This window comes from Lagopus muta, chromosome 3 (genome assembly GCF_023343835.1).
Source record: "Lagopus muta isolate bLagMut1 chromosome 3, bLagMut1 primary, whole genome shotgun sequence".
Lineage (NCBI taxonomy): Eukaryota > Metazoa > Chordata > Aves > Galliformes > Phasianidae > Lagopus > Lagopus muta.
Genome location: NC_064435.1, coordinates 36,512,341 through 36,526,243, shown reverse-complemented (window position 1 = coordinate 36,526,243; position 13,903 = coordinate 36,512,341). Strand labels below are relative to the sequence as shown.

Sequence of the window (13,903 nt, the reverse complement as noted above, 5' to 3'; positions counted from 1 at the left end):
CATAGCATACTTCTACGAACTGAAGGTCTCAAGGCTCCCATAGTAAGACAACGTATTTTAGGAAAGAGAAAAGATAGAAGAAAACTTCAGCAAAAAAGATTACTTTTCAGTCTTCTGGAAGTGTAGGAAAAGTGCATATAAATGAAATACAAAGAAATGAAATAGGATGGGCATGATAATACGCCTTTTCATCTGATAGGGAGAAATAAGAAACCACACTAGAGCAGCCTTAGGCCAAAATCATTATATGAGATCAAAAACTTTCTTCTGCTACTTAAGTAGACGATGTACTTTCTGGAGAGCTTTTCATCCTCCTTTATTTTACCGTTTTGCTTTCCACTATTGTCTTACACAATATCTCCATGGTGTTTGCTTTTTTCTTAGAAGCATCTTGTCTTCTCCTTCTTAAAAACAGCTAAATTAAAAAGTTCATTACGAGTTAAAAAAACTTCAATAGACATGAGTAGCACTTTGAACACTGACTACACATTACCATTATTCTACACCTTCCTAAAATCTGAAAGTATTATCAGGCATGGATTCAGAGCATCTCAGAAAAGAAATCGCACTACCTTATAAACTCTTATGTCTCTTCCAACAATTTGTAATTCTTTCCATGAAGTTCAAATTTACTGAGTGTACTTCTAGTTTTGTATCAATATCAAGCTAACAAAAGTACCTTTGCTTCTCTTGAGCTCAGAGGATGGATAAAAATGCTTTAAAAATTAGAGAAAGTTCTGCTTTGTAGCCCTGCTCTGCCACAAAATCTGGAGTTAGTGATAAAATACAGCTAATAACAATCACTTCTGGTACACATTTATCGCTCTCTGAGTGAGAATTATCAATTACAAAAATATTTTCAGTAACCCAAGCAACTTGTTCAGGTTTTGTATTTATTCCAAAATATTGTTGTCTGTTAAGCGTGAGTTTGTATGCAAGTATTCACTGCAATGTTTTCATCCATATAGGATTAGAATTACAAATTCCAGTAAGAATAAGGATCCGTAAATACCTGCATTGTCAGTTTCAATAAATAAAAATATTCCCATTAAAACTTCCTTTGTGATTTCATTAAGGCAAAACAAAGTGTACTTCCACTTCACAACGTTGTACTACATCGTAGAAGAAAGCATATATGTTGTAGGCTTTCTTCTTTATGTCTGTAGTCATACACATGCACTTGTATGTCCTAATATCCTCAACATTTGAGAGCTGTTACATAATAATCTAGAATCTCCACACTTTAAAAATGAGGTACAGTTTAAGTAGAAATGATTCATGCTTTTCACCACTTTGCCTCAATACAATCTCGAACATTTTTTCTGTAAGTGAATACGACATGGCAGAGTTTCTCTGTGTGTGTACTTTCAGAGCCAAGCTTTTGTGCTCAAATTGGCAATAATTATTCTGTGAGGAAGTTTTTTTTATGACAGGAGCTCCTGGCTACATTATCAGTTTTCCAAACAGTAGCGAATAAACCATACGAGTTATGGGAAGCAGCTGGAAACTATACTATCAGAATGTTTTTCATAAAAAAGCTGATAACAGAGCATTGTGGATAGCAAAGAATGTGTGGTGTTGATAGAGAACTGCATTCCAAAAATTCTGGGAGCCTCTGTCAGTGTGGAGTATCTTATCTGAAGCATATAGCAGAGGTAGCCTATAGCTAGCCTACCCTATGACTCTGTTTAGATTTGAAAAGGAAGCACAATATCTTGTTTCTTTTGTGTGTATTAACAGATTTCTACTCTTTTCCATTCCTCCACTAATAATTCTGTATTTCTAAAAAGAGCTCTGAAAGTAACTTAACAAGGACCATTCCAATATGGTACTTGCTCTGGAAACAGGCACATCTCAACATTATTTTATTCCTCATTTATGGCTTAGTCGCTCCCTTTAGTGATGCTCTGGGCTGGAAACGACATATATTTCTACTACAACAATGATGATTGCCATGATGGACTGCTTGTTGCTTCTGAATTGTTTCTCTTGTGTCAAAGGCATGCCACACAGGCAACAAAAACTGCTTATGAATTAGAATTCCTAGCAATGGGAAAACAAGTTAGGCTGACGCTACAGCTTTCACCTGCAGTGTCAATGTACACCGCATTTCCTTCTATTACAACGAAGCAGTGAGAAGCCACCTGAAAAAGAAGGTGGCTTTCAGCCACTCCCGAGGCTCTTCATCTCCTGAATGTTCCAAAGTTTTTGGCTTCCAGTAGCTCTCTGATTAAGAAGCCAAAGGTGGTTGGCCGTCGGTCCTGCAGTTATTCACTCCAATGTAAATACATTCTCAAGTACTCTGAAGTGGCAGCAATTTGCTGGACATGTTACCTAAGAACAATAGTTGGTATTGTTGATAGCCATGACTGTGTGTGCTGTGTAACTTTCAAAGACCGAAACTCAACAATTACACCAGTCCTTTCAAGCACCAAATTTAAACTCACGGAGACAAACAAAGACAAATGAAAAATCACTTGCTGAAAGGCAGCATAAATATTTACATATCATCACATCTAGGAAATCAGTATTTGTATTTCTAAAGAATTTGTGTTGATAATTTCTAGACGTTTTGTTTTTGTTTTCTTCTAAATCAGGAAAAAGAGAAGAATGGTCATAAGAGCATAATGATGCATGGCTGCTGAAAGCTCACTCCAGCTCTGGATCAATGCAACAGGAAAGCATAAAACTCCTAAGTGTTGGAACTTCCTCACAGCAACTTGTTCATTATCTTCAGGAACTGCAAAAGCAAATGGTAAGAGAGTGAAGACATACTGATTGGTAATGAGAACCTCCCTTCAAATGTGAAGTTCTCTGACATCTGCTTAGGCAAAGAAATATGAACATCAAGCCTCTCACAACTCCGTTCTTCAAACACAAGGCACAGCTCCACAGCTCAATCTCTATTTGAATGCTCATTCATATTGTGTATTCTACTGCCATGATACAGTGTACAATGCTACAATGGGGGGAATGTACCACTACTTTTTTAATAATAGCTCATTCCAAACTGGCCACCCTGATCCGTTGTTCAGCGCTCTGTGAAAGGGAGGAGTTCATACCATTCACTCATAGAATCCACTGGATGAAGTCACCACACTGTCCTCCCTCCTTAGTCTACACTGTGAACATAATGGTGTGCCAATTTCTGCTTGTCTGCTTGTACCTCACAATATTATACAGTCTCCACAGTATCAGGCATACAGTCTCTGTCCCACCCCAAATAAATCCTTCCTGTACTCTAGACCTACCACAATTTTGGTATTTTAATGACATTTATTTATTTTTTCTTCTAATTTTGAATGTACTACTAGGGAAACAGCAATTATATTAAGAATAGCCTTTCATCCAAAGTCACTTCCACAACCATTATTTACAATATGTTGAATAAACTGGCAGCTACTGTCAGTCTGTGGTCTACTACAGGTATATGTGTATGCATGGATGTGTACATGTACACTTGTGTACATAAAATCACATGCTTTTTCAGGAGTTTCTAAATCAGACGTGCAAAAAAAAAAATGTTCAGGAGAACAAAGTAATGTAGATAGGTAGCTGGAATACAATCTTTAATTTATGGATAGAAAATAAAATGAGCTGTGTCTGGGACATGTCAATTCAAGATAGCCAATCTGTCTAAATCTCCAATTTACTTGGAGATTAAATTACTTTGTTTACTGGTTATGCTCTGTTGATAATAAAGTTTATCACTTTCAAGAGAAAATATTATTTCCATATTGTTTTAGCAGATTACTTTTTAGAATGAGATCTTACTACATTCTGTTCAAAGAATCTTCTTGATTTCTATGACTTTGGTACTGGGCACTAATCTGACCTTCTCTTAGTAAATGGGAGCAAAACCAGCTAATTATAATATGTTATCATGCTTACATAGCCTGGTTTGCAAAGAAGTGATATAGATATAGATGAATGCCACAATGAATTCAGCATCACAGTCAACTCAAGCTGATGTTCAGCTATTTGAAGTCATGTTGCTCATTCACAGATTAAGCTGTTCTGCTGATGCAATGGAAGCATGTCTATCAAATCCATTACATATAAAGCAACAAGGATTATAGAAAGAGTAATAAAACTATTGGAAATCACAAATAATACTTCAATGAAAGAATACATTACAGAAAAGGTATTTATATAATACCCCAAAATACAAGAAATTTTGAAAATACTGACAATTCACATATTTTAAACGGTGCATCAGAATCCAAGTTACCTTTAATAAAATGGTAGATTTAGGGTTTTCTTTATTTGATTTCTAGGAGTGGTTGCATTTGTTGTCCCCATTTTTAAGCTTTTGGGTATAATAGTAAGAATGGCAAACCTTTTTCCAACATCACATAATATTATCAAGAAATAGCCTGACACCCATATCAAGGACTACAAGTGAAGTAAAATCTAGTGGTTATACTGAGAGGTCATAGCACTATCCTTTCTCTTTTTTCTTTCAGAAAAGGATCTGCGGGTTCTGCTAGACAGCAAGTTGAACATGAGCCAACAATGCACCCATGCAGCAAAGAAGGGCAACAGCCTCTTGGGATGCACTAGGAAGTACATTTCCAGCAAGTCAAGAGAAGTGATACTTTATGTTTACTCTGCCCTGGTGAGAAATCTGGAGTGCTGGGTCCAGTTCTAGGTGCCCTTAGTTCAAGAGAAATATGGACATACTGGTGACAGTCCAGCAAAAGGCCACAGAGACGATTATGGGATTCCTGTCATAAAAGAGGGTAAGAGGGCTGGTAGTGTTTAGACTCAGGAATAAATATCTCAAGACAGATTTTATCAAGGCAGATCTTATCTTTAGCTTAAGAGATAAAAGTACAAAAGATGGCATCAGGCTCTTCAGTGTTATCCAGTGAATGCATGAGACAATGGACACAAATTTAAACGCAGAAAATTTCATTTAAGCACAGAAAAAATCTTTTTTAGTCAAGTAAAAGAACAGGTTTCCTAAAAATGTTGTGAGATTTCTGTCCATAGAAATATTCAAAACCCAACTGGACATGGCCCTGAGCAGTACACTGTAGCTGACACTTCGAGCAGTGGATCAGACTAGAGGCCAGACTGGATCTTCAGAGGCCCTTCCAACCACAACCATTCTGTGTTTCTATACTGTTCTTCAGCCTAAAATTAAAATCAGTTTTTTCACTTTCCATGCCTGAAAGCAAATCTGCACCAAGCTTTCCCACCAAATTTCTCACCAACTGACTGGCTTTGTCATTAGTGGATGTGATTAAAATAGGTTATAAGCAAGAAAAAAAAATTCTTCCTTTTTTTTTTTTCTCTATGGGAACAGAAATGAATTTTTCAACAACTGAAGTAAAAAAAAGTATGTAAAGCCTATTTTGTAAAGAATGTATTTCAAAAATATCCACAAAACAGATCCCACAGATTCATTAACCCCAGACATTTTCAGTAGAAAAGTAGAGTCAGAAGAGGCAAACTGAACAGCAACAAACTAATTCTAATGTCAATCATGTTAAAAAAAAGTAGTGGAGCTATAAAGTTCGACCTGCAGTGTCCTGCTTCTTAATACCCCCATTTAAGCCCAAATTTTCCTCCAGAACTAGAGGCAGTTGTTTTGAAATCTGGTCTCTCTTATGATAAAGGAACACTAAACAAACAAACAAACAAAAAAAAAACCTCTTTACCTGAGATTACATGCTGTGATATATGATTGTGTCATCTCTGCCTTCAATTCAACAAGCTACCACAAATTGCACAAATATCAACACATGCTATTTGATCATAAGCCACAAAATTTTCAATTCTTTCAAGTTTTCAATCAAGACTGAAGATTTATGAGCATGGCATGCATAAAGCCTGCACTCTGATTCAGTCAAAACTAATTAGACCTTTTACACAGCCTTTCTGTACTCTTGTGTATACAGCACCTGTACGGAAACATTTGTCCCTCTCCTTGACAGAGTGAGGAGGTCACAGAAAACAAATGTTTCTCAGGATTCTTCAAGAGGCTGCACCACAATGATTTGGAATAAAAGAGAAAATACTGAAATCTCTTCAGACAGGTGTTCCAGCAGCCTTGGCAGAGGGGTAACATGTCAGAAAAGAAGTCCACCAGTATGTTTAGTTTTGCTATAACTAAGACATACCACAGCTTTCAAATAAAAGGTAATCTCCTCTTTAAAAATGAGAATCACTCCCTCTTGGATTATCATGAACATCCCACACTGCCAACTATTACTTCCCTATCTGCTACTGGATCTTCATAGGAATATTCAGTCCATGTTAGAAGCTTCAGCTGAAGGATCATTACTCATCCCTAGGAAGGAGGGAGTGTATCTTCTCTGAGAATGTCTGAGGTTCACATGGGGACCTACTGTTCCTCAACACCTTCCCCCTGGAGAGAACAGCATGAGGAAAGTACTAAAAAATAGGTAAAATTATTTCATTTTCTCCCTCTTTCTAGTGGAAGAGAGGTGATAAAGGCCACACTATTTCCTTTTAGACTTCACTTTTCCAGCTTCCACCTTCCCGGAGGCAAAATCAATAGCAGGGATGTATTGCCAGCCTTTAATTAGTTTGCTACTGTTTTCGACTGATGTACCCAAGACTAAAAGGAAGCCCTGGCCAAATTAATTTCTGATAAACAATTCAATCAGGTGTAGAGAGCCAAGTGGCCATTTATGTTGGGTACACAATGACCAGATTCACAGTTCCTTCTCAGTGCTCAAAAGTCTATAGTCAGCAAAGCCCAACAGCAAATACTACTACCTCACATTAACAATTCCATCATTCAGGAATTAAAACTTCAGATTATTTTGTGAAGCTTAGCCAAGACAAAACTTGTTGTTTAAAACAATCTTTTATAAGTATCAAAAACGTGAAAGGAAAAGGGAAATTTTTCACATTTCAGTTCCAACACTGTAAAGGGAAACTATTTCATGCTTAAAATTCAAAGACAGCGTGTCAAGTAATTTCACTGTTACAGACTTGAATTACCTGCACTGGCCTGAGGGCATTATTCATTCTCTGAGAAAAATTGTACTTTAATATTGCTATGATTTTCCGAAATAATTTTAATGCAAAAGCCTGCATGAATCTGAATCATCAATTTCAAGATTAAAGTGATGACATTCTCTGACTGTAGAGAACCATTTAATTGAGAATTGAGCTTAGGGATATGCCCAAAATCAAATATGTGAATGAGAAAACAGTATTAATAAAAGGACTAGTATTTTGCTTTCTTTGCTTAACTTCTGGTTTGCTGATACTAAATATTATATTGAATGCTTATGCTATATCAAAAGATCGTGAAATTGCTGGCCACTATCCCAGACCATTTAATGATTTGTCACATGCGGGAGGAAAGATAATCTTCCCACTAAGCATTAATGGATCCGATTTTGGAAGTACTGAATTATTAATCTCTTTAAGGGGTTATCTGATGCCTGATCATTTGTTAACTTTATATGAAGCTGGGTGCTGGAACCAGAGCACAGTCTGAGGAGACTTAACTCCACAATAGAGCCTGAAGTGAAGCAGGAACTTCCATCACTGACCAAGGTAGGGCATGAATTTACTGTACAAATAACTGTCTGTACCCTAAGGCTTTTTTAGGTGTGTTGATAGTAAAAGAAGAACTAGGGAGAATGTGAGTCCATTACTGAATGAGGTGAGTGTCCTGGTAACAAGGTATGCTATGACAGTGGAGATACTGAACATCTTCTTTGCTTCAGTTTTTACTATTAAGATTGCTCCTCTGGAATTCCAGACCCTGGAAGTAAGAGAGAAAGGCTTGGGAATTGAAGTCTTCTCTGTGGTTGAAGAGGAGATGGTCAGAGGCACCTAGCCAAAATCAAGACACACAAATCCATGCACCCCAATGACGTTCACCCATGCGTGCTGACAGACTGCTGAACCACTTTGAAAGGTTTTGGCAAATGGGAGAGGTGCTTGAAAGCTAGAGGATAGTCAGTGTCACTTAAGTCTTCAAAAAGGACAGAAAGGAGGATACAAGAAACTACAGGCCCGTCAGCCTCACCTCTGCCCCTGGAAAACCGATGGAACAACTTGTTCTGGATGCCATCTCCAAGCAAATGGAAGAGAAGGTTACCAGTAGCCAACATGGAGACATCATGATCGACCAACCTGGTAACCTTCATATGATGTTGTCACTGGTGGGGTAGACAAGTGGAGAGCAGTAGATGTTGTGTGCGTTGACTCAGGCAAGTTGTTTGAGGCTCTCTCCTACAGCATCCTTGTAATGAACATTAAGAAAGTGTGAGATAGATAAGCGGACAGTGAGGTGAACTGACGACTGGCTGGCTGAGAGACCTCATAGAGTTGTGGTCAATGGTGCAGAGTTGTAGGCAGTGTCTCCCAGGGGCTGGTTTGCCAATGATAAAAAGCTGGGAGGAGTGACTGACATACCAGAAGGCTACGCTGCCATTCAGCAAGACCTGGGCAGACTAGCAAATTAGGCAGAGAGGAACCTGATGAGGTTCAACAAGATCAAGTGTAGTGTTGCGCTTGGGAAGGAATAGCCTTGTGCATCAGTACAGGTTAGAGGCTGATGTGCAGGAGATGAATTCTATGGAGATTGACCTGGGTGTCCTGGTGAACAAAAGGTTGACCATGAACCAATAGTGTGCCCTTGTGGCCAAGAAGGCCAATGGTATCTTGGGGTGTATTAAAAAGAGTGTAGCTAGCAGGTCGAGGGACCTCTACTCTGCCCTGGTGAGGCCACATCTGAAATACTGTGTAGAGTTCTGGGCTTCTCATTTCATAAAAGACAGTTATATCCTAGAAAGAGTGCAGCAGAGAGCGATAAAGATGATAAAGGGGCCAGGAGCATCTCCTGTACAAGGAAAGTCTGAGAGAGGTGGGACTCTTCAGTCTGGAGAAGAGAAGACTGAGAGGGGATCTCATAACTGTCTACAAACATCTCAAGCGCAGGAGTCAAGTTGATGCGGGCAGAGTCTTGTTGGTGGAGAGCAGAACCTGGAACACAGGAAGTTCCACACTAATACAGGGAGGAGTGATTGTCAGAGTGATGGAGCATTGCAGCAGGTTGCCCAAATAGTTTGTGGAGTCTCCTTCTACAGAGATACTCAAGACCCATATGGATGGGTCCTGTTTGGGACCTGTGTGATCTTCTGTAGGGAACTTGCTTTAGCGAAGGAGTTGGACTTGATGATCTCTGCAGGTCCCTTCCATACCTACAGGTCTGCGATTCTGTGACAGTGTATATTAAGAACTTTTCAGCAGCTTGATTCCAGGTGAAACTCTGGGTGAATTAGTTCTCTTATGAGCATATGGCAGATACCAAAAATGATGTCACTATATAATTGATTCTACCAATAAAATAGGGTGAGTACCTTATGCTTTTTTTTTGTATAGCTTATTGTAGTTTTGTGTTTATATACAGTATTGTAGTTTTTTTAATATAGTTTATTGTATTTTAATATAGTTCTTAATATGATAAAATTTAGTAGGACTTATTAAAGAAAGTGAAAGAATTCACACTTTTCTTGAACATTTCCTATATAAGCTTTCATGCTATTGGTATCAATGTGGAGCTACATTTATTACAAAATCAACCATAAATGCTGGTCTCTGACTCACTACTTTCAAGCTAACTAGATGTCTTGATAGCAAAATTTCTTAAATTTAACTCATTATTAGAGTTCTCATTATAGTAAAACATTGATTACCTAAGTGCAATGAGCTTTAGGGGCAACTGTTGAGTACAGAGGGAATTTATGTTGTAATTGCTAGAAGCCAGGGGAGTATCACATGGGCAGTTTTACTAACTGAAGTGTGGATAATTCAGGTTCCCAGGTGCATTAGCTATTCTGCACTGAATTCAAAGTCATCCTTGTTCTCTGAGCCAATGAAGGCTAAAACCACCAAGGACAAGAAGCAGCAACTACTTTGATGAATAAAATAATGTGAAAAATTAGCCATAAGAGAAATTAATTAATTGTATCCGCACTGGTTTTGAAAGATTCACTGTTTGGTTTAGAAGGTACAGCATTCTAAAAAAAGGAGAAGGGATTAAAAAAAATCAAAAATTAAAAAATAAGGAATTCTTCCAGAACTAGTACTCTGTTTAAATGATAACATTAAAAAATTAACTAGTGCTTTCCACAAATACGGAAATTCATCCCAAAACTTTAGGCATAATGCACTGTTGTCCACTGCAGTATAGAAATTTCAAGCTAGAAGAAGTAACTATGACCTAACTGCCTGAACCACTGTCTACTAAAGATTTCAATTCATAAAATCATATACTCTATTCCAGCCACTAAAGAATCTAATTATTAGCATGTCAGAAAGGCAAATCAACTTTCTTACCATAGGATAAAATAGAACAGTACAGTGTTAAAGTTTACAGTTGTGGCAACATATCATAACATTATGCTGTAATTAACTCAGTTTTCTCCTTTGGCAAAATTTCCCCTATGAAAATTATTTCAAGATTTTGATTTTTCTCCTAAGTTTTACTTACATTAATAAAGATTTACTTTTGTTGTTTTTCCTCTTCTGCTACTGAAATGCAGCCCTGATGACTCTGTCGCTAAGTGGCTGAGTTGGTCTGAAGTTATCTCCTAGGATTCCGTCACAGCCCTCTAGAAGTTCTGCACCCTTAACATGTGTCCTCAGTCGACGAAATTCCTCTATCTGAAAGGCAAAAAAGCAGACATGAAGACAAAGTAATTCTGCATTATGGGACTAATGATCGAAATCAGCATTCCCTGCCACTTGTGCACCACTGAAACTTGGAGTTTTCAGACACCATTTCTAACTTTTAAAAATAGTTGTCAGCACTAACAGAACAGAGAAAAATAAGAACTTTCATATATGTGGTTTGGAAAACATACCCTTTGCATTTTCATAATTTCTTTTGGGATCTTTAACCTTCTCACTCATTGTAGATTACATCCCACAAAATCAATCTCACAACTGTGACATGAAAGTAATGATTCTGGTCTTCTTCTAAGAAGTGTAGGAATAACTCAGTTAACTGGAAATTGTTTTCTTATTCTTCCAGTGATTTATTACCCAAAATAATGAAGCAACCCAAAATGTTGCTTCATTTAAATCAAAATTATTTGCTAAAGCAGCAGAATATTGAAAAGGCTTTAAGCTCTAGGGAAAGTCTTGACATTTTATACCAAAAACACTTTTTTACAATAAAAATGAGATATTACTTCAAAAGTTCTGCAGATATAAGTGCTCAATATACTTTTTTGTATTTTGGGGGTACAGACTCTTTTCAGAGTTTTCACTCTAATCTGATGTAGGAAGACTCAGAGCTTCCATCTCCATCTTTTGTACCAGCATCAAGTTCTATGTGCTAAAAGGCAATGAAAACCAATGCATCTATCAACAACATTTTACCTTACTGTTCAACAGCATAGTTACAGTTGCTTGGTTGGGTTTTTTTTTTGGTTGTTTTTGCTTTGGCATATTGTCAAGCTGGATACATCAAACCTACCTGATGGCTGATTTCTTTAGGCTGAGGCTCCATATCTGTACAGTCTCTATTATGCCTCACTATCTAGCTCAGCTGTAACTTGAAAATGACACAGAACTTGAAAATTTTACACAGAAAGTAAAATGGAGCCTGAAGTTTAATCTTTTTATTATATAAGACATTATGAAGAATGAATTTCTTCATGAAAAACACTCTATAAAGGATTAAAGGGAGAAGGCAAGTGTGATTCCAGAATTAAAGGAAGTTAGGTACTGAACAGCGGGTAATGATATTTTTGTTCTTATATTGCCCACAGAGAATACTTTCTTACGCAACTTGGAAGACAACTGCCTTCATTGTTTTGTTCCACTCTACTGCAGAAGTGACAGAGACTTATTTAGTTGATTTAGAGGCTAGCTTTGCTCTGTTGCATTTTCCTGAAAAAACTGTGCTTAGATATCAACTGTTCTGCTTCTGGCAGCTGAGATACAAGTCGATAGCTTAGACTGTAAAATGAAAAGAAGAAGGAACTGTAAAGTTCTTTCCAAGTGCTTTTAGAGGCAGATCTCAATTTTGGAAGATTTTTTTATTGTTTATTAAAAGCAAACTGAAAACAAACTCACTGCAGGCTACCGAACTGAAAATGTCCTCAGGAGTCAAGTGCTGATAAATCACTGAATGACTTTTGTAAAGGTAGTGTCTGTCACCATCACTAAACTGAATCAACCCTGAAAAGTCTGAAATAATTGTTGTTTTGGATGGTGCATTTTACAGGAATTTGGCTTTTGTTTGATCTTTCAAAAATAAGAGACTTTAAAGACACATGAAGGGAAGAGCAGACGGCAACGCCAGCATTTGTGAGTTATCTACTACAACTGTGAATGCTCTGCCTCAATTCCTATGGTGAAATCTATTTGCTCACAAAGTATCTTCCAATTTCTCCAGTCAGTAAAGTAGGACTGATCTGACCCCAATGTCTGTTCTTACATCTTCAGAGAAGTCAGGAATTGCAGCCTCACTCTAGATGGATAATTGTTTCTAAGCCCACCACAGTGACTGGTGACCCCTTCATATTAGGGTTGAGATCCCAGTGACAGAGGCCTTCTTACATACATGGTAGTCTACTTCATTCTCAAGAAGTGGTGCTGCCAGAAAAGAACACTTAGATGTGCTGATGCTACTTTTCAGATTTAATTTCCAAGCAAAAAGGCAATATTTGTGGCTTGCTCATAATGCTTCATGTAATATGGAATAACTCACTATACCCTCTTCAACTTCTTATCCCAACCCCCTATATTTCACTGCTATAAAGTACACTCTGAAGAGAAAATACTTTAGAGACATACAGATGAACTTCCTTGGGTATTCACACACCTTCAACAGAAACAGAAGGCTTTCTCACACCCAGTAGACCATAGTCCTGCTCATACTGAAACTTGGGGTCAAAGTGAAAGGGTAATTCCACAATGTTAACATTCCTAATTCTGCTGAGTAAAAACAAAGTTAGATTACATTTTGTAGGTTTTGCAAGAATGTTTTTGCCAATCCCCTGTATTCAGATCCTGAATTTTGTTTTACTCTGTTTTACTTACCCTTCTGTTTGAAAATTTCACATTCCTTCAATACACCTTTCCAGAATAAAATAGCATTTCACGGACTGTTTTATTTCAAAGGCTGTACAAATTTTGCACTACTCCCACTCCATTTCCACATACTAGCTACCGTTTCCATCCTGTAAGAGGACTTGACTTCGAATGAAGTAGATGAAAGGACTAAAGACCTAGCCATTCAATACAAAACCAGTCAACTCTGACAATGACAGCAGAACAACAGCTTCTCACTGTATCACTGTGTTAAATCCCTACTCTGCCTGGCTTAGACAATCTAAGGTTCTAGGCTTTGGTGTAACACAAAGCACATAATTCACTATGTCCTATTTAAAAAATATATACAGTGGAGAGAAGCATAAGCAAGTTTTTTTTTTCAATTTTCCACCTGTTTTTTCAGGCCTAATAGGAGAGATTTTTCTATTTCCTTTAATTGTATTTCAGTAGTGTATACGCATGAGCAAGGAGTCTTATAAAAGTAGTCAACACAGTTAATCCTGTGCTGTATATTGTAATGTAAGACAAATGAAGATGATAAAAAACACAGAAGGAAGGCAAGAATGCGCAAAAAGAACACTGCAGGATGCAGCTTTTCACACAAGGCTTGATCTCTTTCCAACAGAGTTCAGCAATGAAACTTCTCCAAGAACTGTATTTGCAAAATATTATTCTCCAGTTGTCTGCACACATTTTATTCAAATCTCACAAAACTACTTACCAAAAGCTACTCTCTGATGGAAGTGCAGACGCATAGCATAAGAATATCACTTGTACTAAAGAAACAGCAATGAACTCTAGAAATTCATACTCTGATGCGGCAGTCCTGATTTGTTATTTT

The 13,903-nt window shown here is 37.5% G+C and overlaps 1 protein-coding gene across 1 annotated transcript in view; it reads right to left on the bottom strand.

The window, feature by feature from the left end:
• The window catches only part of CA8 (carbonic anhydrase 8), a 55,569-nt gene that overhangs the window by 5,812 nt on the left and 35,854 nt on the right, over window positions 1-13,903 (bottom strand). Inside the window, exon 8 of the mRNA XM_048939949.1 lies at window positions 10,490-10,662. Coding sequence (XP_048795906.1) covers window positions 10,528-10,662 — 135 coding nt within the window. The 3' untranslated portion in view covers window positions 10,490-10,527. The remainder of the gene's footprint in view (window positions 1-10,489; window positions 10,663-13,903) is intronic.